This window comes from Centroberyx gerrardi, chromosome 13, assembly GCF_048128805.1.
Source record: "Centroberyx gerrardi isolate f3 chromosome 13, fCenGer3.hap1.cur.20231027, whole genome shotgun sequence".
NCBI classification, from domain to species: Eukaryota; Metazoa; Chordata; class Actinopteri; order Beryciformes; family Berycidae; genus Centroberyx; species Centroberyx gerrardi.
The window spans coordinates 8,447,568-8,471,245 of record NC_136009.1 but is presented as its reverse complement, the minus strand read 5'-3'; the positions used below and the strand labels follow the sequence as shown (position 1 = coordinate 8,471,245).

Here is a 23,678-nt window from a genome sequence, read left to right as displayed (position 1 = left end):
AATGAGAGTCCAGTTATTGCTGGACTTGTAGAAAAGTAAGACTACCTTTCTCTGGCTGAGTTTGTTTATAGGTCGATGCAAATTCTAACAAAAATGTATGTTGGGATATGAGGAAAGAGTATCCCTGTAGTATCAATGTTTCATACCAGACCTGGGTCAAATAATTCTTAGTGTTTACCTGAATTTACCAGGCCCAGATGGGTAAGGTTTACCACATTGAAACAAATCAGATTTACGGTCATCTAACTAAAATCATAGAAAAGTATACTAAAAGATACTTTTAAAATACTTTGCTGTGATTATCTAAACATTCGGGAATGCATTTTATTCTCCTATGGTGCAAATCTCATCTATTTGGCACCAAATGAGGCCCAAGCAAACCATAAAAAACTTTGCAAATGCTATTCGACCCAGGTCTGTTTCATAAATAAACAATTCTTTCCTTCAAATGTTAAAGAGGAAATTGACATGAGTGAGGTAAGCCAGTGAAATAAACGCTGAGCCAGGGCAAACAAGGCCAAGGAATTGGACGTATTTCTGTGGAGAATATTGAGTCTCTTGTCCCTCATCTTGTTGTTCAGATAATCTACTCATGTCATCGTGGTTTACTTTTCAATATATCTTCCAGTCAACACAGAAGCACAGAGGCAGTGTTTGTGAGCCCAATGAAGGCAGGGTCTTTTCTGTGACCTTTGCCCTTTAGCTTTGTGAATAATATGATTGTTGTTTGGTCCAAAAGTAATGTCTGTAACACACTATCACTCACTAATTATTTTTGTTCATGTCGTATCTTTGTATATGAAAAAAAAAAAAGAACCAGAAGTCTATGTCTGTTTGTTGTAAGCTGTACTTTCGGTATCCCCAAATGTTATAATAGAGGGGTGAAGATACATATTAAAAAACAATTTCGAAAAAAAAAATCTTGCTTAGCCTAGTTTGTGAGGATTGCCACACAACAAAACATGTGACTGGTGTACCGGACTTACTATTTTCTAGAACTATGGCATGTGTGTGTGCTCGTCGGTGTGAAATTATGTGTGTATGTGTGTGTGTGTGTCCAGCCATAACTGCCACGATCTCTCGCATGCGGGTGTCACTAATCCCTGCTCTCTCCCGACACAATTAAAGCCCCCTGCTCTCTTCTGTGTCGGTCCCGTCAACCAAGAGGACGAGGGGAGGGGAAGAGGCCAGCTGTCCCACTCGCACCCTAATCTCCTCAGCCGTGACAACCACAGCAACTGAGCTCTGCGTGTGCGCATGCATGTGTGTGCATGTGTTTTGTGTGTGTAATGTATGGATGAAAGAGCAACAGAGGAAATGTGTGTTTTGCGTTCATATGTTTTGTGTGTATTTATCTGTATGTGTGAGTATGTATGTGTATTCTTTGTGCAAGCCCAAAATACAGTGTTATCACATTCACTTAGGTCTGCAAAACTGTGTGTGTGTGTGTGTGTGTGTACACGCACATGCATGCATCTCTAGCTGCTCATACTAGGAAGCATCAGGTAGCCAACAGCCATTCCATGTGATGTGAATCTCTTTATCTAGCCGCCATTACCACCAACGGATGAGCACTGCCACATGCATGTCAATTACCACACTAAGTCAATAGGCACTGTGTGCTGTCCAGCAGGTGGCAGTCTACCAGTTTTGACCAAGCACCTTTGACATAATGTATTGGAGAGTTGGAAGATTTTGAACAATATGAAGTTCTCTGCAAAAAAAATCAAATCATCTTTTCTTTCTTCCCTCTACTTCAAAGGCCTAATATGATTTTCTGCTTGTGAGGAAGATGGAAACTAACAGAAGAACATGGGAGTGAACACATTTACAGAATGGAACCAAACCAACCAACATATTTAGGGATTAGAGTTTTTCCACTTACAGTAAACGGAAAGCAATATGCAAGGCAAAATAATCCATGGCCAGTAAACATCCTCTGACATGTTAAGCAGAAATGTATGTGTGACCTCTAGAGGGCGCAATTCTCCTGATTTACTGTAACAAAGAAATCTGATATTTTTTATCACTCTTATCTGAATCAGTTTAAGAGATAAGTAGAATGAATTTCTGAAATGTGTTTATAGTAAAAGATATTAAATTGTAAGGACAGCAAATAATAAACCTATTATGGGTTATCCATGGTTACTACAGTGGGGTCTATATGAAACCTTCAATGTAAAAAGTGTAAACAGGACATGATTACACATTTGTTAAAGGCCTAATTCAGCCTACTTAAAAAAAAAAAACGATTTTATGGCAATGATTCATTCACACTTAACTAACATGTCCTAATTAGGTAAATGATGTGTAATGTGTGTGAAACCATATTTCTTAGCCATATGTAAATGATGAGGGTATTAAAGAAAATAAGTATGGAGAGAACTTAAGTTAATAAAAACTACAGATAGATAAATAGATAGATAGATAGATAGATAGATAGATAGATAGATAGATAGATAGATAGATAATATTCCTATATTGATTTATAGTTTGTCTGGGATTCTCAATAGTGACTTTAGTGACACAAAGTGACATTTTTAACCTATAGTTGCATCTTTTAAAGTTTTTCTGATGTATTTGTATAATATCTAGTATCCTTTGTATAATACCCTTCTAGGGTTATCATTTTGCATTGTCTTTACAGTGCTGGACTATTAGACTACAATAATCACCTTTAATGCCTCGAAATAATAATAACAGCCTCATGCAATTGGGGGAGCTTGACGACAAGGCATTTCATCACTGCCAGAGGGTAAAAAGCAGCCGTGCCAAGTCCAGCGCCAAGGTCACCAAGTTGATTCCAGCCCTCCCATGTCAGAAGGGACGGGCTAATGCAGAAGGGGGAGGTTTACAACCCTCTATTTTCCAGCGAAGGCCTCCCTCCGGGGAATATCAAACTACCACGTCTGCAGCGGGGCGAGAGAGGAGAGCAGAGCGGGACCAAAACAAGCCGACGGACGGAGAGGAAAGGGGAAGACAGCGGGGAGAAGAGACAGACAGACAAAAGAGGCTGGCTCGCGACAACTAAAGTCGGTGGCAACATCTGGAGCGAAGAGTAGAGCTGCAAAGTTTGGACACAAAAAAGACGCGTACCACTCCAGAGAACCCTTGCTAAAGTTCCTCCTCGATGAATGCGCGATAATCTGGTTAAAAATCGTCGAAACAAGGAAAGAATGCACAGGTTGGACGAACGCCAGCCGTCGTTTAGCTAGCTCCAGTTGTAACTCGCAGAGAGGCACAGCTGTAACTTCTGGAGACGCTTCTTCCCGCTCCGCGCCAAGTAGATCTCCTTTGCTCCCGGGGAATTCATCTTTTTTCCACAGATAATGTTTTGACACATAGCAAAGACAAGAGTGCGTTAAGTGTTACAAGGGGAACTGCCCGTTTTTTTTTGGGTTTTTTTTGGGGGTGTTTTTTTGGAGAGTCAAGGGATGGCACCTGGGCTGAAAGCGCTTGTCCGACTGCTGCTGCTGGCGCTGGCGTGGGAGCTGAGCGCACAAGGAGCGACGCGAGAGATAAAGGCAGAGGTGAGGAATAAAATCAGAGGTGAGGAATAAAGACAGAGGTGAGGAATAAAGACAGAGGTGAGGAATAAAGTCAGAGGTGAGAAATAAAGTCAGAGGTGAGGAATAAAATCAGAGGTGAGGAATAAAGACAGAGGTGAGGAATAAAATCAGAGGTGAGAAATAAAGTCAGAGGTGAGAATTAAAAGCCAGAGGTGAGGAATAAGGTCAGAGGTGAGAATTAAAAGCCAGAGGTGAGGAATAAAGTCAGAGGTGAGAATTAAAAGCCAGAGGTGAGAAATTAAGTCAGAGGTGAGAATTAAAAGCCAGAGGTGAGAAATAAAGACAGAGGTGAGAAATTAAGTCAGAGGTGAGAAATAAAGCCAGAGGTGAGGAATAAAGCCAGAGGTGAGAAATTAAAGCAGAGCTGAGAGAGCACCTTTCTTTATCCCAAGTCAATGTTTATTACATGTATTACATTTCTATACATTTTAAGCATTTACCTGATGCTCTTATTAACAGTAGGATGAGCTTCAATTCTTTGATCACCAACAGTACAACCAACAGTAAAGAGGTCAAGGGTCAGAGCCTTACAATATTCCTGTGATCTTATAGAAGAATGATCATGTAAGAGAGAAGTAATAGGAAAAGAAATAGAATAAGAGCCAAGTAGAGATAGAAGGGATTTTAATTATGTGTGTGACTGGTATATGTATATGAGATCTTTTTTTTTATGCATAATCATACATTGGTTTTGTTTCATGAAAAACACATAGCAAACTTAAAGATTTGTTAAACATATATGCAGCCTGATGAATTAGGATAATAATAATAATAATAATAAATAATTAATTAATTAATGAATAATTAATAATTAATAAGAGATAATAATCATCTCTGTGATGTATGCTCCATCATGGCACATGCGGGCCTGCAGTTGGCAGAGGGCCTTGGGACGGGCTTCTGTGACCCCAGGTTCAGAGGAAGCAGCCCATAATGATGATAGCGCTCATGAAAACACTGAGAAATGCTGAGGGGGCAGAAGCAGGAGAGAGAGCGAGAGAAAGGCAACTGAGGAGAAATGCTTCAGCTTGTATTGTGGTCAGGGCAGAGACAGAGGCAATTTCTGTGGGGATGATGGGGTGGGAGGTGGGGGGTGGGGAGGTGGGGGGTTTAAGTTCTATTGGGAGGGATGCGGAGATGTAATTGTTGACATCTGTCCCGAGTTAGGGCCCAGCGGACTGGGGGAGGGGAGTTTTTACAATGTGAGAGGGGTTCTGCAGCATCTCGGGCCACGGTCAGCTGTGGAAAAACACTCTGGTTCCTTGCATTGAAGACTAATAATCTGATCTGATCATTTCTTTTCTGTTCTGTGTTCTATTCTGTTCTGTTCTGTTCTGCTCTGATCTGATCTAATCTGATCTGATCTGATCTCTTCTCTTCTCCTCTCCTCTTCTGTTATTCTTTTCTGTTCTGATTTGTTCTTATTTGTTCTTATTTGTTCTGTTCTGATCTGTTTTGATCTCTTCTGTTCTGTTCTTTTTGGTTCTGATCTGATCTGATCTCTTCTTTTCTCTTCTCTTCTCTTCTCTTCTGATCTGTTCTTCTGAATCTTCTGTTCTGTTCTGTTCTGTTCTGTTCTGTTCCGTTCCGTTCTGTCAGCAAACCTCCTAACCCATAGTCAGTGTAGCAATCAGAGGAAGTTCTTTGTTTATGTTGCAGGAAGGGACTATGCTATGATACTCCTCCACACCTGCTTCCTTCTGCAAGGAATGGCATCATTAGTGAACTCTGTGTGTGTGTGTGTGTGTGTGTGTGTGTGTGTGTGTGTGTGTGTGTGTGTGCGTGTGCGTGCGTGTGCCTGCATTTCTTAAAACATTTTTAAATATGTGCTTGTGTGCGTCTGAGAGGAGACAGGCCCGAATGAGTTTGGGAGCTCATATAGTGGCGCCAAACGTCTCTCTAATCATTTGATCCTGCCTATGGACTCTGAATTATATTTCCAGCTGTGCCAGTGGAAAAAAAACGTAGTCAGCTCCACTGACCTAGATTAGACTGTCAAGTTAAGTAGAAAAGACTATCAAGTTTCTTCGAGAGAGCACACCAGAGCAGCGATAGACTTTAAGTGGTCTGGCCCATGAGCTGGTTCAATAAGTTTTTGTATTTATTTAGTGATTCACCTCCCCTGCTGTTCATGGCGTTGCATCCTGCGTCTTTATTTACGTGATTCAAGCGAGTGATGTTTGTGAAAAAACACCAAAACACCCACAAGTCACTATTTTCCTACTCAATTCCGCAATTGGGTGAGTGTTTATGTTTTAAATTAACAGTGAGTTTAATTGAGAGTGTGTGTGTGTGTGTATGTGGGAGGGGGGTGGGGGGTGGGGGGTTTGTCAGGACAGTCGGGGGTTGTCAGGACACAGTGGGCGTGTCATTTCCTGCGGTTTGTGGCAGAGACAGGAAGTGGCCAGGGGATTTCCTCCTCGCCATTAAACACCTTGGTGTCTCACCGACCAGCTGACGATGACAACACACACAGTCACTGGTGCATAAACACACACACGTAAGCATGCACACACTCACACGCAAACATGCAAACACATGCATAAACATAAAACGTGCATAAACACACACACACACACTCACTCACTTACACACTCACTCACTCACATACACATGTACACACACACACACACAAGCACACACACATTCATACACACATGCAAACACACAGACATACAAACATACACGCACACAAACATATACACACTCACTCACTCACACATGTACAAACACAGCCATGCACATGCACACTCACACACACTCACTCACTTAGACGTGCAAACACATACGCACACACACACACACACACACACACACACACACTCACTCACTCACACCTGCGCCCACCAGGATGCATATGCTCTCTCTTACACACAGACAGACACACACACACACACACACACACACACACACACTCACTCACTCACACCTGCGCCCACCAGCATATGCTCTCTCTTACACACAGACACACACACACACACACACACACACACACACACAAACGCACAGAAATGGAAACATGGCAACAAGTTGAGGTCATTCACTCCAAAAGGAGATAAATGGAGATGAGATGAGCGGGAGATGGCAGAGCGGGGCAGGGAGACAGAGAGGGGGCTGTTGCAGAAAGAAGCTGAGAAAGGAAGGCTTTGTGACGATGCTGATGATGCAATCTGGGAAAAGGACAGTCAGAGAATGAAGCAATTAGCCTGCTCAATAGGACAGGATGTAAATCACAGTCCTCACGCACACCCTGCATGAATACATGTCTCCTTCCTCCTGCTTTCCCCGCCCCTTGAGGATAAAGTAGATCTAAAAGACCTTGGATAGGTTTAAATTTGTGGTTTTTACACCAGTCCACTCATGTGGGCTCACTGATTATTCAGAGGAAGGAAGGATGTGTAGTGCAAACAAAGCTACATCCTTACCATCACCAGTGGGTGGCCTAAACTCAGCCTCCACGAGGAAAGATAGGAGGTGTTACGGGAAATAAGGTAATGCGCTAAGTCATTACCTCATTTCCTGTTCATAAAGGAAGCAAAACATATGACGGAACCAAATGAGCCAAATTTCGAGGGAGTGTTTTCTCTTTTTTTTTTTTAACAGAGACAAAGCCCTGCCGTTCCGATTTGACTTATTGCTCAAATGACTTTGGCAGCAGTGCATGTTTTTCCAATCTTGTCGCTGGGTCTTATTGTTATTGGCCAGAGGAGGGCTGTTTTCATAGACAGCAGCTGGGGAGCGCGCACATTTCTCTCTGCACATGTGCTTAGAAGGGTCCGAGGGGTTTATTGTACATGTCCTCCTACAGGAACAACACTAGTCTCCTGCAATATCCATGCAAAGAGAAAAGAGTCGAAAAAGTTGCAGTGAAAACGCCCACACACACACACACACACACACACATACGCTCTCACTCACACATTCACAGCGTAGCAGCCAGTAATGAGTTATTGCTAGTGAGCTGGGAGCAATAATTTCTTACTTTTATGATATCTGACATAATGCTGCAGCTCTTTGGACAGTATGAGTGGATGTGTAATGAGTGTGTGTGTGTGTGTGTGTGTGCTGTATGCCCCGTATGCCTCAGTTGGACTCCCATCACTGTCGACCAGAGTTTCTTTCCATTGGCCCTCACCAAACGGAACAACTGACTCTTTTTTTTTTCTTTGCTGAAATGCAATCCCTCCTTCTCTCTCTCTCTCTCTCATCCTATGCAAAAACTCAACGCTCAGCCTCCCGACATGCATAGCAACCACTGTTTTATTCTTGTGGATCTTCCGTTCCCCTGAAAAACCCGCACATCCATGTAGGCGAGCGAGCCGCACCCTTTACCTTACTGTAAAACCCCTTGATGTGGCTTCTCCAAAATCTTTGTTTCGTTCTTCATCAGCGGAAACAACAATGACTCTAATGCAAAAAATGTTTCCGAGGAGCCCATGCCGCAGCTTTGAGCGGCCCACATCAAAAACCTGCGTTAGGCTTTGACTGTCTTCTCCTATGCCACTATAAATAAAGTGACCGTTTCCTCTTTCTGCTACCGCTTTAGTTACTCAACTCATTACTGGGGTCAAAAATAGCCTCGTGCGTTGGTGAATAAGACTTTGTCAAGGCACCTGAGGGACCCGTGTACGAGGCGCGGGACCCTTAAAGTTGAAACAAGCGTCCAGTGTCACTCAACAGCAGTTCTTTGACAGAGAAAATACTGAGTAAAGGGGTGAGAGAGAAGAATAAAGTTTTCAGAACACAGCCTCTATTTTCTGTTCATTGTCAAATAAATGTCAGACTGAGACACCGAGATCCAGTTTTGACAGGTTTTGACATTTATGTTCACTTGCTCTCAGGAGAAGAAGAGAAGAAAGCACACTAATACATGTTCGAGGATCCAGTAGCCGCACGTCTCTCGTAATGAGTCTTAATGATGAGCTGCCCCGGTCCAACTTGCTTCCACCTTTCCTCTGTGCGCCTCTCTTTCCCCCTCATGTGGATGTGCTGTAACAGTGAGCCTTTATGTGTCCGGTGGGTGAGTCAGAACCAGAAAGGGCTCATTCAGGGGTGAAGTCTAAACACGGAGACCTCTAGGCCTCCCTGAGCGAGTGAGAGAGAGAGAGAGAGAGAGAGAGAGAGAGAGATTAGACCTTCATGGGCCTCCTAAGCTGCCATTCACTCCCCGCTAAGCTCGCCCATTGTAGGCCAAGGCTGCGACGAGCATCAAGGCTTTCCATGCAAGTATAGTCATGCGTAAATATAAACATACAGGCGCATGTTGGGATAATCCATGTAAGCAAGGCCAAGGCCGTACACACATTCACTATGTACTGTACGTTACAGCGGAAAACTTAGGAAAGCTTAATAATGGCAAAGTTTGACACCGAAAAGTGCTGAAACAGCAACTGGCAGCTAGACGAGACCGCTAAACGCTTGTTGTCTTCATTTATATTCACTGACTATAGCAGATAGGGTGTAGAGCAATAATCGAGCCGCTCAGCGCGCTCTGGGTGTGGCCGTTCATAACTATTTACCCTCAAGTCTCCGGGTTTTCCATCAAGAGAAAGCCGAGGGAGAGGAGGAGGAGAAGGGAAGACAGGAGGGGAGGAGGGAGGAGGGAGGACAGAGACTGGGACGCTGGGGGAGATTTTGACTTTGAGGTTTGGATGCGATGGAGAAGAAATTCCCAGTGAAATTACTGGCTGACGCTGACGCTCGACTGGAGACACTGGCTGAGGTTGCCAAAGGCCTCAGCGTCTCACCCTGGGACACTCCCTATATCTTTCTCCTTCTCCCCCTGTCACACACACACACATACTAAGCTCAGGATTGGATTTTTCAAACAAAACAACCCGAAACAAATGTCAAACAGCATTCATTGGCAGCACAAAGTGTCCATGTTGCAGTTATTTCTGACAGGCGGGCTTTGTGCAAAAGCTCGTCAAGCCAACTGTATTTCCAAGCCATAAAACACATCCTGGGTGTGCATTACCAGCTCGGTGACCGTGTTCACCTCAGGGTGTGTATGGAGGAGAATATCAAAGCGGTCTCGTCTTTTTCTCCGCGCTCACAATAGCCTCAGTGTTGTTTTTCGGGCTCCCATCGGAGAGGGGAAAGAGTACAGGAGAAACTGTGTGGGAGAGGTATGGAACGAAGCCGCTGGCGCCGGTCCAGATGTCAAAGCAGCAGCACAGCTAGATGGGTTTCCAGGGGAAAGTAAGGTCAAGTTTAGCTGAGACCCAGAAATCTGGAACACTACAGGAACTGACCTTCATATGTGCTCACATGCTGCAGACAAATATTTGGTTTCAACGAGGTAGACAATAGGCGTGACTATAGCGATACTGGTGACAATCCAGTAAAACGCTGATAAGTAGCCACCATGACTTCAGTGTAAACACTGCGGTTAATCTGTAACTCACTGAAGGGAATTTCCTCGTTCAGCCTTTGTCGAAACATGAGCTGTCTTTGTCTGAAGCTGTGCAGGCTTAAGCTTGGCCCAGCTCTTTCAGGCTGAGCTTAGCTCCAATCAGCTATGGTCTACACACTCGCTGGAGAGCCAAGCGCTGATGCTGGAATAGCTTGGGCTTTAGTCATCGTCTGGAGCGGCGCCAGGCACTTGAGATGATGCTGCTCCTACTGGGCCAAAAGATACAAAAACACAGAAAGACATTATTTAAGAGCTTGTTTTCACTGTCAGGGTGGAATGTATTTTGATTGCAGTCACCTGATTGAAAAGACATCCCGCTGCCTAGAGATGCAATTTTGGATGAACATGTCCCTGTGGCTGATATTCCATCATACAAAATAGTTCCTTTTCCCTGCTTCAATAATGAAAATCAGTCAGGTGGGATGTGAAATATTCCCATGCCTGTTCCTAATTTATAAGCCTGTTTTTGCCTCGGTCTCCAAACTGAAAGTGGAGTTTCTTTGGTTTCTTTTTGCAGTATTTCTCATGAGTCACATTGCTGATCTCTTCCATCACCTTGTCTCTTTGCTCTCCAGTCATGGCTGCAGCAGTACGGCTACCTGCCGCCGGGGGACATGAGGACCCACGCCCTCCGCTCGCCTCACTCCATCACCTCCGCCATCTCCGCCATGCAGAGGTTCTACGGCCTCACCGTCACCGGCTCCATCGACACCAACACCATCGAGTAAGGAGATGAACACACTTGACTGCTGCAATGTGTCGAGCACAGGTTCTGTAGAGTTAGAGTTAAAGGTATAGAAGAGTAAAGTGTCCGACTCCTGACTCTTGATGCCCATGATGGTGCAGTGGGAAAAAAGAATAAAGCAACGGCAACAGCTTAAAACAATGTGCAGCCTCCAAACGGGGTCCAGTAGGTCAGAGGGAGTAAGACTAGTGTGTGTGTTTTTTTCCCTGCGTTGTGACTGGAATGTGTCTTGTGTCTGGCAGGGCCATGAAGCGGCCGCGCTGTGGCGTGCCAGATAAGTTTGGCGCCGAGCTGAAGAGCAACCTGAGGAAGAAGCGATACGCCATCCAGGGCCTGAAGTGGAACAAGAGAGACATCACTTTCTCGTAAGTCAGTGATCCTCTGAGTGAACGTGCTGCGACACGATAACTAAGCTATTTGAGATTGTTTTACTAGTTATTTTAATTTATTTGATGTGTCATTTTTTGCATCTTCGTACCTTCTACCATTTTCCTCCATGTTGACCCCTTTGGTTTTTGTTTGGTTTTTGTTATCTCACAAGCACAAATTTTTTTTCTCTTGTTTTTTTGTGTTTTTGTATTTTATCACTGTCATTTAAATCATTTCCCTTTCCACTTCCCTTTATCACTATGCAAATACCCAAGACTGAGCTAAAACCCAGGCACAAAGATTACATTTATGACTGCACAGTGTACCGATGAGGGAAAACCCAAACTATTGAGCAACCAATGAGGAATTGAGATAGTTTTCCTGCAAATGAAGGAAAAACACAATACATTGGACCAATTTAATGGCAGAAAATAAACCCCAATTTATACTCATCTCTCAGGAATCCCCTCCTTGACTTTTGTTAGATTCATGACTGCCTGCCTTCTTTTTCTGCCTCTCTTTTGTCCTCTTCCATCCTGTTTACCTCCTTCTCTATCACTCACGCAATCCATTATCTACCATGTCTGACAAAAACCCTCTTGTGCCTCACCCTGTCTCACCTTGCCCCCCCCCCCCCCTCCCCTCCTCACCCTTCAGCATACAGAACTACACCCCTAAGGTGGGCGAGTATGAGACCCACGAGGCCATCAGGAAGGCCTTCAAGGTGTGGGAGAGTGTCACCCCGCTGCGTTTCCGGGAGATCCCCTACAGCTACATACGGGACAAGGTGGAGGAGTTCGCCGACATCATGCTCTTCTTCGCCGAGGGTTTCCACGGCGACAGCAGCCCGTTCGACGGCGAGGGAGGGTTCCTGGCGCACGCCTACTTCCCCAGTAACGGCATCGGCGGAGACACCCACTTCGACGCGGCCGAGCCCTGGACCATCGGAAACCGGGATCTGCTAGGTAAGCAGTGGATGTGTTTTTTTCCTTTTAAACCCGATGACAGGAGAAAAGGTTAATTGTTGGGAGTTCCCTTGCGTTTAGGGGAGTCAGGAGTGTTTTTTTGCTGTTGTGAGCAAAACAAAAGAGCAGCAACAGGTCCCAGCCTGTGTCAGTATGTGTGTGTGCGTGTCCTCGGGGTATGGAGATGCAGGAGAAACAGAGAAGTGGTTTATTTCTGGAGTGCAGCAGACACCTGACTTTGGTGTAATCCTGCAGTGTCAGCTGTGTGAGTCAAAAACATCTTCATATGACCCGCGGTGCATTTTATTTTCGATTCACGGATGTTATTTGTGTGCTTTTGTTTCACTCTAAAAATAAGGAAACAGAAGTATTAAAGTTAGTTACATTTTCATGGAAATTAATGTCTGTTTTGCTGCTCTCTATCGCAGATTGATTAACACAATAGTGATTCAACCTATAACCAATTAATGAAACTTTTACATTTGCTATTCTAAACACCCGCTGTCTGGTAGGTCTTTCCTGGGTAAAAATCCTCTGGCACACAAGAAGTGATGCAATTTATGTTTCTGAGAGCAGCAACAGTGGTTTGTTTGGAATAAACTAGAAGAAGAACTGGGTGTTAGCATGAGCAGTGATAGCCACCATGGCTGAACAGACAAAGAAAAGAGAAACACCTACAGAAACTCAAATTATTGTCACTTTAATTCAACCAATCAGATGTTGACTGTCAGACTGTTGCTGTCCATGACCTGACCATAGACAAAAGAAAATTGTAGCTTATAAATTATAGAAAATTGGTCCCCTGCCTCTAAAACCCAAACTATAACCCCACTGGCATAGGATCAAACCCCATCAGAGGTTTCTCTCCTATGTCTCCCTCTCTACTTTCCCATTGTATATAAACGCTCTGACGTGGCGTTTGGGTCTGGTCTGTCCTAGGTAACGATGTGTTCCTGGTGGCTGTGCATGAGCTGGGCCACGCTCTGGGTCTGGAGCACTCCAACGACCCCTCGGCCATCATGGCTCCCTTCTACCAGTGGATGGACACCGAGAACTTCCAGCTTCCTGACGACGACCGCCGAGGGATACAGCAGCTTTACGGTGGTGGGTTATTATTGTAATGACGGTCAGTGAAGACGCTGTACCTTTAGTTAGCGGTTTTATTCTCGTTTTGGAGTGAAAGGAGTGAAAAACTCTATGTTTTCTCTCTATTCTGTGCTGCTGCAATAAACCATTTTCTCCATTGGGATCATCGTTTCATCTAATCTAACAGGATTGACGATTGGTGACACTTAATGGTTAAAGAAAGAGCTACGGTTAGGGTCTCCTCCAGCCGTTTAACATCCACCACTGTTTTCATTGGTTATATTTCCCTCCTCAACTGTCACAGGGTCTGGATCAGGCCCTGACCCCCCTCCAGTGACGCCCCGGACCCCTTACCACAGCCCCGAGCCCACCCACTCGCCCGACCGGCCTCGCTTCGGCCCCAACATCTGCGACGGACACTTTGACACCATCGGCATCCTCAGAGGAGAAATGTTTGTCTTCAAGGTAAACATAGTCAGGATTATCGGATTTATGATTGTCCTGCGGCTTGTGTGACTTGAAGACCAATCAAAAAACCTCTCTTCGTTCTCCTCTACCAGGATAAGTGGTTCTGGCGAGTGCGGAACAACCGCGTGCTGGACGGATACCCCATGCCGATCGGTCACTTCTGGAGGGGCCTGCCCACACATATCAACGCTGCTTTTGAAAGGGAAGACGGGAAATTTGCCTTCTTCAAAGGTAAGTCTGGCTTTGATATCTTCACCAAAACATTTACGCTGTTTCCACTTAGCGGGACGGCAATCGGCACGATCAGGCAGGAACTCATAATCCTCTTGTTTTTTTCTCTCTCTGTTTTTCTCTGCCTGTCTCTGGCTATTTGTCTACCCCTCCCCCTCTCTCCCCCTTTCTTCTTCTTCTTCTTCTCTATCTCTCTGTAGGAGACAGATACTGGGTGTTTACAGAATCCAATCTGGAGTCCGGTTACCCTCGGAATCTGAAGGAAATGGGCACTGGGCTTCCCAAAGACCGAATAGACGCTGCTCTCTTCTACACCCCCACTGGACAGACGTACTACTTCAGAGCAAACAAGTTAGTCACATTCCTGCTGTGTGTGTGTGTGTGTGTGTGTGTGTGTGTGTATCACATCAACATGTCAAGACAAAGCCATGCAGAAGTTTATAAGCTGATGAACAAATGAAATATCCGTTTGCGTCAGCGAGCCACTCTGACCAAAGGACGTGCTTCAGCTTTGACCAAATAAGTACAAAACACTTGAACGCAGCCTCTGATATTGAATTACAAAGCTGCTTCTCTGTCAAACTGTGATAACAAGCCTTAAGAGAACTTTTAACTTTAAAGCAAGCCTTCTCTTAGCTGTTGGCTTCCCCATACCTACATCACTACATCACTGATGTAGAGACATCATAATTTTTACCTTGAAAGACCCTCATCATCATCAAGATTAAGATCATCATATAACTTGCATCAGTTTGACACCACTTACTATGATGCATACTATGAATTTATGACAAAGATGGGTCAGCCTGAAAAGGGGGTTAAACTCTATTCTGTATACAAAAGTGGGTAAACTGAGTTTTGGTGGTTTTCCCCTCCCTGATCATAGCCGATTAAACAACAATTCATCTTGGTGCTTCAACAAACCCTTTGACTCTGGGTTTGTACATGGCTCAACTCCAGACAACACCTCCGTCCCATCTCTCTGAGGTGCTTTTGTCTGCCTGCAGCCCACCTAGTCTGGCTGTAGAACCCAGACCACACCAGCTGCCGCGCTGCAGGAGGAACAACACGGTGCTGTGGTTGTGTGTTCAGCTTGGTGCTACATTGTGCTTTAGGCCAGCGGAAGTACATGCACTTAACTCACCCTTCTTCGCCCTTCTTCTTCTTCACCCTCTCCCTCTCATTCTCTGCTTAGGTATTACCGCTTCAACGAACAATCGCGAAGCGTCGATGACGACTATCCGAAATCTATTAGCGTGTGGCAGGGAGTGCCGGACAACATCAAGTCTGCCTTCATGAGCAAAGACCAGGGTAAGGGTGGTGTGTGTGCGTGTGTGTGTACATTTCGTTCTTGCTTAGAGTTCTTTCTTACAGCCCAGCGTGATCGTACATGTTTAGGTTTCTTCACTTTTTCTATTGTTGAGGAAGAAATGGAAAAATACCTATACTAAGCAAGATTCCTATATGTAACCTTTGACCCATATTTACACCTTAAGAGCCTAAAACTCAAGAGTACTGAATCTTCTTCACCATTATTAAAAGATAAGATTCAACTCTAAAGTAACATCTGGTGTGTTTCTCACTGAACTTTGAGCCTGGAATGTGCAAATGCCCAAATCTCATAGATAACATTGACAAAATAATAACTTGTTGTCTTCTAGAAGAAGGTGCTCACCTCTTATTACGCATCTCCTTCAAGTGCTACAACTATAATTATCATTGGTTCAGTCTTTCATATGACCTTATACTTTTTGACCAGTAGCTTTATTCTTACCTAACCCTAAACCTAACCCTCTGTATTAACATAATCATGAATATTCAACACTATAAAACTCTGTAATCATCCAGATTTTGAGTTCCTTGGCTCCCAACCTGCAGATTGAATAAACTGTCAAACTGCCACTCTATCTATTCAAGTAAATTTCTGATGTCCGTTCTTTCCCTCCTCAGCGTACACCTACTTCTACAAAGCCAACAAGTACTGGAAGTTCAACAACCAGATGATGCGCGTGGAGCCGGGATACCCCAAGTCGGCCCTCCGCGACTGGATGGGCTGCCCCAACGAGGACCCCAAGACGGACGGAGGGCGGGGCGGCGGCGGACACGACAAGGACAAGGAGAAGGAGAAGGAGAAGGACAAGGAGCGGGAGGACAAGGACAGAAGCAGGGACAGGGAGAGGGACAGGGAGAGGGAGAAGGAGGTGGAGGTGGAGAAGGAGGAGGATACGGAGGTGATCATCATTGAGGTGGACGAGGAGGGCCGGGCGAGCGGCGGCGGCGGCGCGGCGGCGGTGGTGGTGCCGCTGCTGCTGCTGGTGTGCGTCATCGCCACGCTGGCGGCGCTGGTGTTCTTCCGCCGGTACGGCACCCCGCGCCGACTCCTCTACTGCCAACGATCTCTACTGGACAAGGTGTAGACGGAGGAGGAGGAGGAGGAGGAGGGGAGGGAGGGAGAGAGAGAGGGAGACAGAGAGAGAGAGAGAGGAAAGAGATGTTGAGATGTAAAGGAGAGCAGGAGAGAAAGAGAAAGACGAAACAGGAGAGAGAGAGAGAGAAAGAGTTCCATATTAAAATATTCCTACCACTGCCAAACGAAACATTGAAGAGATTCCTTTTGCTCTTTCTCTCCACCGCTCCATCCCTCTATTTCTGCACTCTTCCCTTTTCTTCTCCTTCCCTCTCTCTCTCTCTCTCTCTCCTTGTGGTTGTTGACGCCAGCTCATCGCTGTTTGTTTTAGCCTTTTTTTTTCTTTTTTTTTTTTTTTTTTTCCAACGTCTCATTTTTAGTCCTGTCAGTGGTCAGTGTTTCGCTGTGTCCTTGTGAATTTTAAGCTTCGAACCGGCAGTGTTCCGCATCTTCACGTCGCCCATTCTAGCATGTTCCTTTTCATGTAAGCATACAAACAGCGTGTTGATTGTTCTTTTCTGCCCCCTTCTTAGCGTGCACACACACACACACACACTCACGTAAACACACACACACAGACGCATGCACACACACATTTGAAAACCACAGTGGCATAGTCACTGTGTTTGTTCCAGGAAGGCAACGTGTCAGAGCCAGTATGAACCATAAAAGGGAAAGAAAACATTAGCCGACGTCCTTATGAAGCATGAGAAACACTCATATGAGAGTCAGGCAATAAATACGACTGTGTCTTTAACATTTCCTTTTCATATCAATGTCTCTAATGATTATTATTATTATTATTATTATCAATGATGTTGTCATTATTATTATGACTGTTACTATTGTTGTTGTTGTCCTCCGTGTATAGAATGTGTTTTTTTTGTACATTGTCATTAAAAAGTCCTGCTGGACAGTGACATACAGCTTTGAAAGTGGCCTTAATTTTATATTTGGGGACAGTGAATGGGACGGGGGTTCTGTTTTCTTGAAACTTGACTGTTTTTTTTTTTTCATGAATCCATCTCAAATGAAAATAAATCGAAGATCTGAAAATGACTCCTTTTTGTCATTGTACTTGTTTACAGTTTTCAAATCACGGTGCTGTGTCCTCTATCACTAGTCAGGGGTTATGAGTAGTTTCCAAACAATGATAATGATACTAATGCTGATGATGATAATGATAATGATCCTAGTTTTTTCAATGAGATTGTGCCTGTGTCTTTTTTTCACTTATTTTTTACCTTTCTTACAAAATAAAGTAATTTCAAAACTACTCCTGTGCTTTGATTTTCACTCAGGAAACCATTTTCTTTCTCTTTCTCTCTTTATCTCTCTTTCTCTCCCTCTCTCCCTCTCTCCCCTATTTCTGGTATCACTCACTTCCTTCAAGCTTAAAGAATGCAGTTATTTTTAGCGATCTACCATTCAAACGAAGTTAAAACGACCGGGCATAACTCCTTCCATACGGTCCATAACTCTCACCTGGACTCTGCACCTTTGCCTCATGCTTCTTTCATGTCGACCATATCACCATGTCTCTCCATCTGGGCTTCCCCAGTCTTCCTGGACCTCCAGGTTTCTTGCTCCCCCGACCGCACCGCTCCGCATTACTGGGGCTCGGAAACTGGCAGGCCCGAAACTGGGTCGGAAAATGCGGACTGAATCCAAGGCTTAAGTAGAAACAGGGATGAAGACGATTGTGTAAAACCCGCTGCAGCACGCAGCAGGAAAACATATCTCAGCTGTAGGATTAGAGAGAGAAGGTGTGTGTGTTCTTGTATTTCCATACTTCCAAGTGTCCTCACAAGGATAGAAAGATGAGGACACTCCTGCAAAGTGGGGACATTTTGATGGTCCTAACCTTAGTTTAGGGTTAGGACTTAGGTTTAGGTTTTGGTAAGGGTTAAGATTAAGGTTAGAACAGGATTAGGACTTGGGTTTAGGGTTAATGTTAGGCATGTAGTGGAGGGTTAAGTTTAGAGTTAGGGCTTATTGAATAAAAGTACTGTAATGCAAACATGTCTGTGTGTGTGTGTGTGTGCATGTGTTTGCATGCGTGTGCAACTGTAAATGCCTTAATTTGTGCATTTGTTTATGTGTGCACACCCATGCGCCATGAGCCAATAAAAACCTGTGATCAAACAGCAAGCAAAGGCGTCGCCCCACTCCCACTTAATGAACGACTGCCATACCAGCATTGGGCATAAAGAAGACTGAGAGAGAGAGAGGAGGGGGGGGGGGGGGGGAACAGGGTTAGTGACTCTATGATATGTTATGATTACAGCAACGGGCTTTACGCAATTAAAATGATGAGGTATTTTCCTATTGTGCTAAAATGATTTAGGGCGCCCATTTGTTTCCATTTTGCTGCAGTGTTTTGTGGGGGCTGGGGCCGGGGGAGCGAGTCACGAGGATCGGGCGGGGGGAGGAGGAGGAGGAGTGAGGAGGAGTGAGGAGTGAGGAGGGTTAAGTCACATTTGGAGGCCAGAGATGGAGCAGAATTCCATGAGCAACATCTGGAATTCCAACTGCATCTTGAGGGCCAGACGCACAGCGGGACGCGGGGATGGGGGATGGGAGTCGGCTTGAGGGGGTTTAATTGGCCGTCTCAACTATATGGAGGTCATGACGAACTTTTCCTGAAAAAATCACTTGCGTCTCTGGAGTTTGTTTTCTTGCTTGTCAGTGTTTTTTTTGTGTGTGTTTATGTGCGTCCAAGTGGGTTTTTCTCGCTCGTCTCATCCCCGTGACCCGCATACATATGTCAGACATTGAGTTGTGTGTCACTATTTGATGTTTTCTGTGTTCTGTCTTACCCAGCTGATTCTGCAGAACGAAAAAAAAAAAAACACCAAAAAAATTCAACCTCAGCATATTCTTCCCCACAGCTCCTCTCTCTCTCTCTCTCTCTCTCTCTCTCTCTCCCTCTCTCTTCTCTCTGTGTAACTGGAGAGCTTTTCTTCACTGTCTGTGAAATGACTCACTTCTTTTTTTCACAAAGCCCAACAAAGACCTCACCACAATGCCTTGGCCTTTCCCAGCCACCCCCCCCCCCCCCCCCCTCTCCCTTCACCTAAATAAATGAAATGAAAAGTTTGTAATAGTTTCTAGTCCCGATTCCAGCGCTCTATGTCAGTCCTTTCTGTAATCTGTCTTCTTGTTATGAAGGGTGACCTATATCACGCAGATATGCTCTTTCCTATCTATCCATCCATCCATCCATCCATCCATCCATCTACACATGCATCCATCCATCGCATCCTCCGTGCCAAGTGCCTCATATCAAATCCACTAATCTCAATCCATCTTTTCTCTCAGTCTGGGTTACATTCATTCTACTCAACAAACTTTATTGGCAAATGAAAATTCCTTCTACTTCTCTGTCTTTCTCTGCACTGGACACTTCCTGTGTGTGTAGCCTGCAGGCTAATGAATGGAAACTTTTGGACGGGGGAAGTCCTATTCCGACCCATTGTGCCACATAATAGCCAAGCCCAATGACGTTATCGCAATTACAACGACCGAACCGAAGAGCGGGTCCGATAACTTTCCCCGTTGAACGGCAGGTTGGTGCTGCAGTCTGCCTGGTAACGGTGATGTGGGATGATGGAAAGAGGCAGTTCTGCAGGGACCTGGTATGTGGCTATATGGGTTACACATGGTTTTCATTTCCATCAGTGAAGGCTGTGCCACATCCTGCACCAAGCACTAATACAACAAACAGGAAAAGAGGGCTTGCCATCTGTGTTCTCTGCAGTCACACACACACACACACACACACACACACACTAGACAGACACACACACACACATCGCATGCACAGGTTGGGCTCAAAGGGGCTTGTGTTTGTGCCCCATTGCTGTGTTCATTCCTATTCCTAATATAGAACATTTGTTGACCTTTACCTGAACTTAAAACACAGTAGAATATACAGTATACTCTCTCTAAAAGGGTTTGGGTGCAAGCGCAATTGTTGAGCTGCCACACACACACACACACACACACACACTGCGAGTGGAAGAGAGTGGTAGAGAGGGGATAATACCTAATGGTCTTTTTGTCTTAGAAATCTCATGCCAGTATCTTATTATTCCATTTAGCTAGACAGGGAAAACTGCATGGAAAAATATCTTTTCCCCATCAGTTATACATATATGTGTGTGTGTGTGCGTGTGTGTGTGTGTGTGTGTGTGTGCGCCCTAGATGTGCTAATCTCCCTTTCCCCTCTGTTTCCTCATATAGTTCACCAACCATTTGGTTTCTGATCTTTCGCTTTGTTTTCTTAGCCGAGTGATTTCTGACCAGTCTCTCCCCCTCACTGCTGAATCCGCATACAGCTATCAGTGTAAAAAGCTGCATGACTCTGCTTTCGCTACACTTTTGACGCAATGTCTGCACTTTAAATTGGGTGTGGTGCAGTGGGAGTAGTCTTTTTTTTTTTAATGGCCGAAACAAGGTATTGTGTGGGCAAGAATAATACAGGTGCAAGGAAGTGGAACAATCAACATTTTAACCTCATTAGCTTGCTTTTTACCCCTGTCACATATGGCATGGTTTCCCAAGCCAAGCAGGAAAAGCCTTTCCCTGACAGGAGATGCTGATTCAGGACTCTCCACCCCTCCAATCTGTGCTCCGCTCCGAGCCCAGCTACCCTCCCTCTGACCCAGGCGTATCCGCGAGGAAACCCCCCTGCTTCGCTCGGGGCCCGGTCAGGATGGTGGGCACGTTTCATCTGGCGACTAAATATATATCTGTCTCCACTCGCACCACAAGAGAGAAGCCGTGAGACCCCCGTACCCTCCTATCCCCCCCTCCTCCTCCTCACCCACCCATCACCCATCCATCTCCCCCTCTGATAATGAACTATCACACAACCAATCACGCTCGCTTTTCCCTCTTTCTCCCACCGCCTCTTCATCTGCAAGCGGCCACATCTGGTTTCCATAAGCGCGCGCTACATGTCATCGCAAAGAAGAGGAGGGGAAGAGAAAGAGGGGAAGGCGGAGGAAGGGTGTGTATATATCAAGGGAGGTTTGGTGAGCTCTTAGGAACTGTCCAGATATCGCTGTCTTTCATCGTCTCGCAAAGACCCGGCGTCTGCTCGCAAGTGTTTTCATGACACGGCCCAGCTTCCCTTCAATAAAGAATAAAGGAGAATGTATGGGAGAAAGTATGTGCGTGTGTGTGTGTGTGTGTGTGTGTGTGAGAGAGAGAGAGCAAAAGTGAGGGAAACCATGAGCAAATAGGATACAGACCGAGCGAGGAAAACCCTTTGACAGTCAGAATGTAAGAGTAGAGTCAGCGAGACGTGCGGGGCGAGTTCAGAAGGGCCACATCAGAGGTTTGCCTTTGAAAGCGGAGCTCGGTGAGGCCTCCGAGTTCCTAAGCGCACTGGACACAAAGGCCGATGTGGTTTCGCCGAGGAGGGGAGGAGAGGGACGGGGGAGGAGGAGGAGGAGGAGGAGGAGGAGGGGGAGACTGCTTACGGGGCCGAAACCTTTTGTTTTTACTGCCCACTCATCAGACGCAGACGGGCCTTGACCTGAGCTCTACCCCAAGCATAGGTGGTCTGCCGTGCTCCTCCTCGCGGTCGCTATGGCGGTTCTCGAAGACCCACAACTGTAGAAACACAGTTTTTGAGTCATCTCCGCGACTTTAGAAACACTGCCGTCAGTCCTCACCGCTAGAGATTTCGCTGGGTTCGAGGATCTTTAACCCGAGCCCGCCGTCCCACAGGGTTGGGCGGACGAACAGTTCTCCGACCCGACTGCCCTTCCTTTGCGATGAGCTGTCCCGGAGAGAGTTCTGCTCGACTTCATTACCCAGAAACCATGTACCGTGGCGTCAGTAAACGAAATGTCTTCTTCTTAGTGGCCGGTGGGGGTGGAGGCGGTGTCGTTGGTGGGGTCCAGCTTTCTCTGCACAGAGCGCGCACTCTCCGCTGTTGAGGAGACAGTTTTGGATTACGATTCATCACTTCGTGTGCGCGGAGATGATTTCTCGCCAGTGACCATGCCCGACACCAGACTTTAATTTGGGTACAATTTGCGGTGTCTCGATTAGGGGGAATGGGACACTTGCAGCCGCTTCTCGTGATTTAGGCTAAGATCGGTGCATTCTTACATAAAAGTCTTGCCTAGTGCTGCTTTAAGGTCTTTGTCCAACAGATGCTGGACCGATGCTTATTTTGAGGAAACTCAACTTGCCACAATATTGTAGGCTTACTGTCTGTTTCTGTCGTTTCTCCTGCCTTCCCTCTTTTGCTTGAATAGAAACACACACTCACTCTCTCCTCCATGGCAACAGAATCAATCATCTGTAACTTTCCATACGCCCAAGACATCATCACTTTGCCCTACAGTTCAACTTGTTATCTTCAAAGGCTCCAACTCTCTGGCACGCACTGACACAGAGGCTCAGACACACTTCTCTCCTCTGGAAAGTAACTTCTGGGTGCTAAATGAACTCTTGAAAGAATACCTGAACTAGATATCGAAGACAACACACAAGTAAAACATTTCTCCAGCGTCCTCATTCCAACCTGGTTGCTCTACTTAGAAAATTGCTCTTGGGTTGCCAGAGAAGTGCCAGGGTGAAGGATTCACTGGGCCTCGCAGAGTCCAGCCACACACACACAGTTAGAGCGAGTTGCATCAGGGCACAAAAATGTTCTGCTCAGCGACCATGGGGCTGTAATTACATAGGAGCACTGCTGAGCTCTGCAGGATGAACGTCAAGACCGGGGAGATGGAGCAAGGGAACGGGAGAGGGAGAGAGAGCAATACATGATGTACAATAGGCTCAAGAAAGAGAGGAAGGGTGGGTGATAGAGAGATAGATGGGTGGAGAGAGGGTAAACACTCGTGAATGGGACTGGAGGAAAACACAAGATTTGGAGATAAATGGTTAATGCAAAACCCCCTTGCCTAATCACCCTGATACAGCACTGAGTGAAAGGAGCATTTCGCAGCACAGACAGTGGCCGGCAGACCAACACACATCCTGTCTAGACTAGCGTAGGCCAAGTTTATCTTACTATGGCATTCTCTTCTCTTACACTCTCAATGTAAACTGACTGGAGAAATTTTCCTTCTTAATACAATGTGTTAAATGTCAAAATTGAGCTGAGCTCCAGAGTTGTGCGTTTCTGACACCTTGTGGACTCTAAGTGTTACCGCAGACTTAAACACAACCCGGTGTCTTGCCAAGTGTAAACTTTGCTTGAACTGAGCTACAGCCCAGTAAAATGTGTCACGGACCTGTGCTGTGATGGAAGCCAGAACCTCTATTCACAACTCTGCAAATTTTGCAGAGGAAGTTAGTTTTTTTGAGCTGCTTTGCTTGCTCTTGACCTAGACACAGAATAATCATTGTGCCAACTACAGTATGTCCCTTAGTAAGGCTGAACAATGTGAAGCAA

The 23,678-nt window shown here is 45.5% G+C and overlaps 1 protein-coding gene across 1 annotated transcript; it reads left to right on the top strand.

The window, feature by feature from the left end:
- Nucleotides 1-2,924: 2,924 nt before the first annotated feature.
- On the top strand, nucleotides 2,925-17,314 carry mmp14b (matrix metallopeptidase 14b (membrane-inserted)). The gene is made up of 10 exons (XM_071903666.2): nucleotides 2,925-3,530; nucleotides 10,560-10,708; nucleotides 10,972-11,094; nucleotides 11,756-12,063; nucleotides 13,003-13,167; nucleotides 13,454-13,614; nucleotides 13,710-13,848; nucleotides 14,049-14,199; nucleotides 15,044-15,159; nucleotides 15,799-17,314. The coding sequence occupies exons 1-10, from the start codon at nucleotides 3,435-3,437 to the stop codon at nucleotides 16,263-16,265; spliced, it is 1,875 nt and encodes a 624-aa protein (XP_071759767.1). The 5' UTR covers nucleotides 2,925-3,434; the 3' UTR covers nucleotides 16,266-17,314.
- The last annotated feature ends 6,364 nt before the right edge of the window (nucleotides 17,315-23,678 follow it).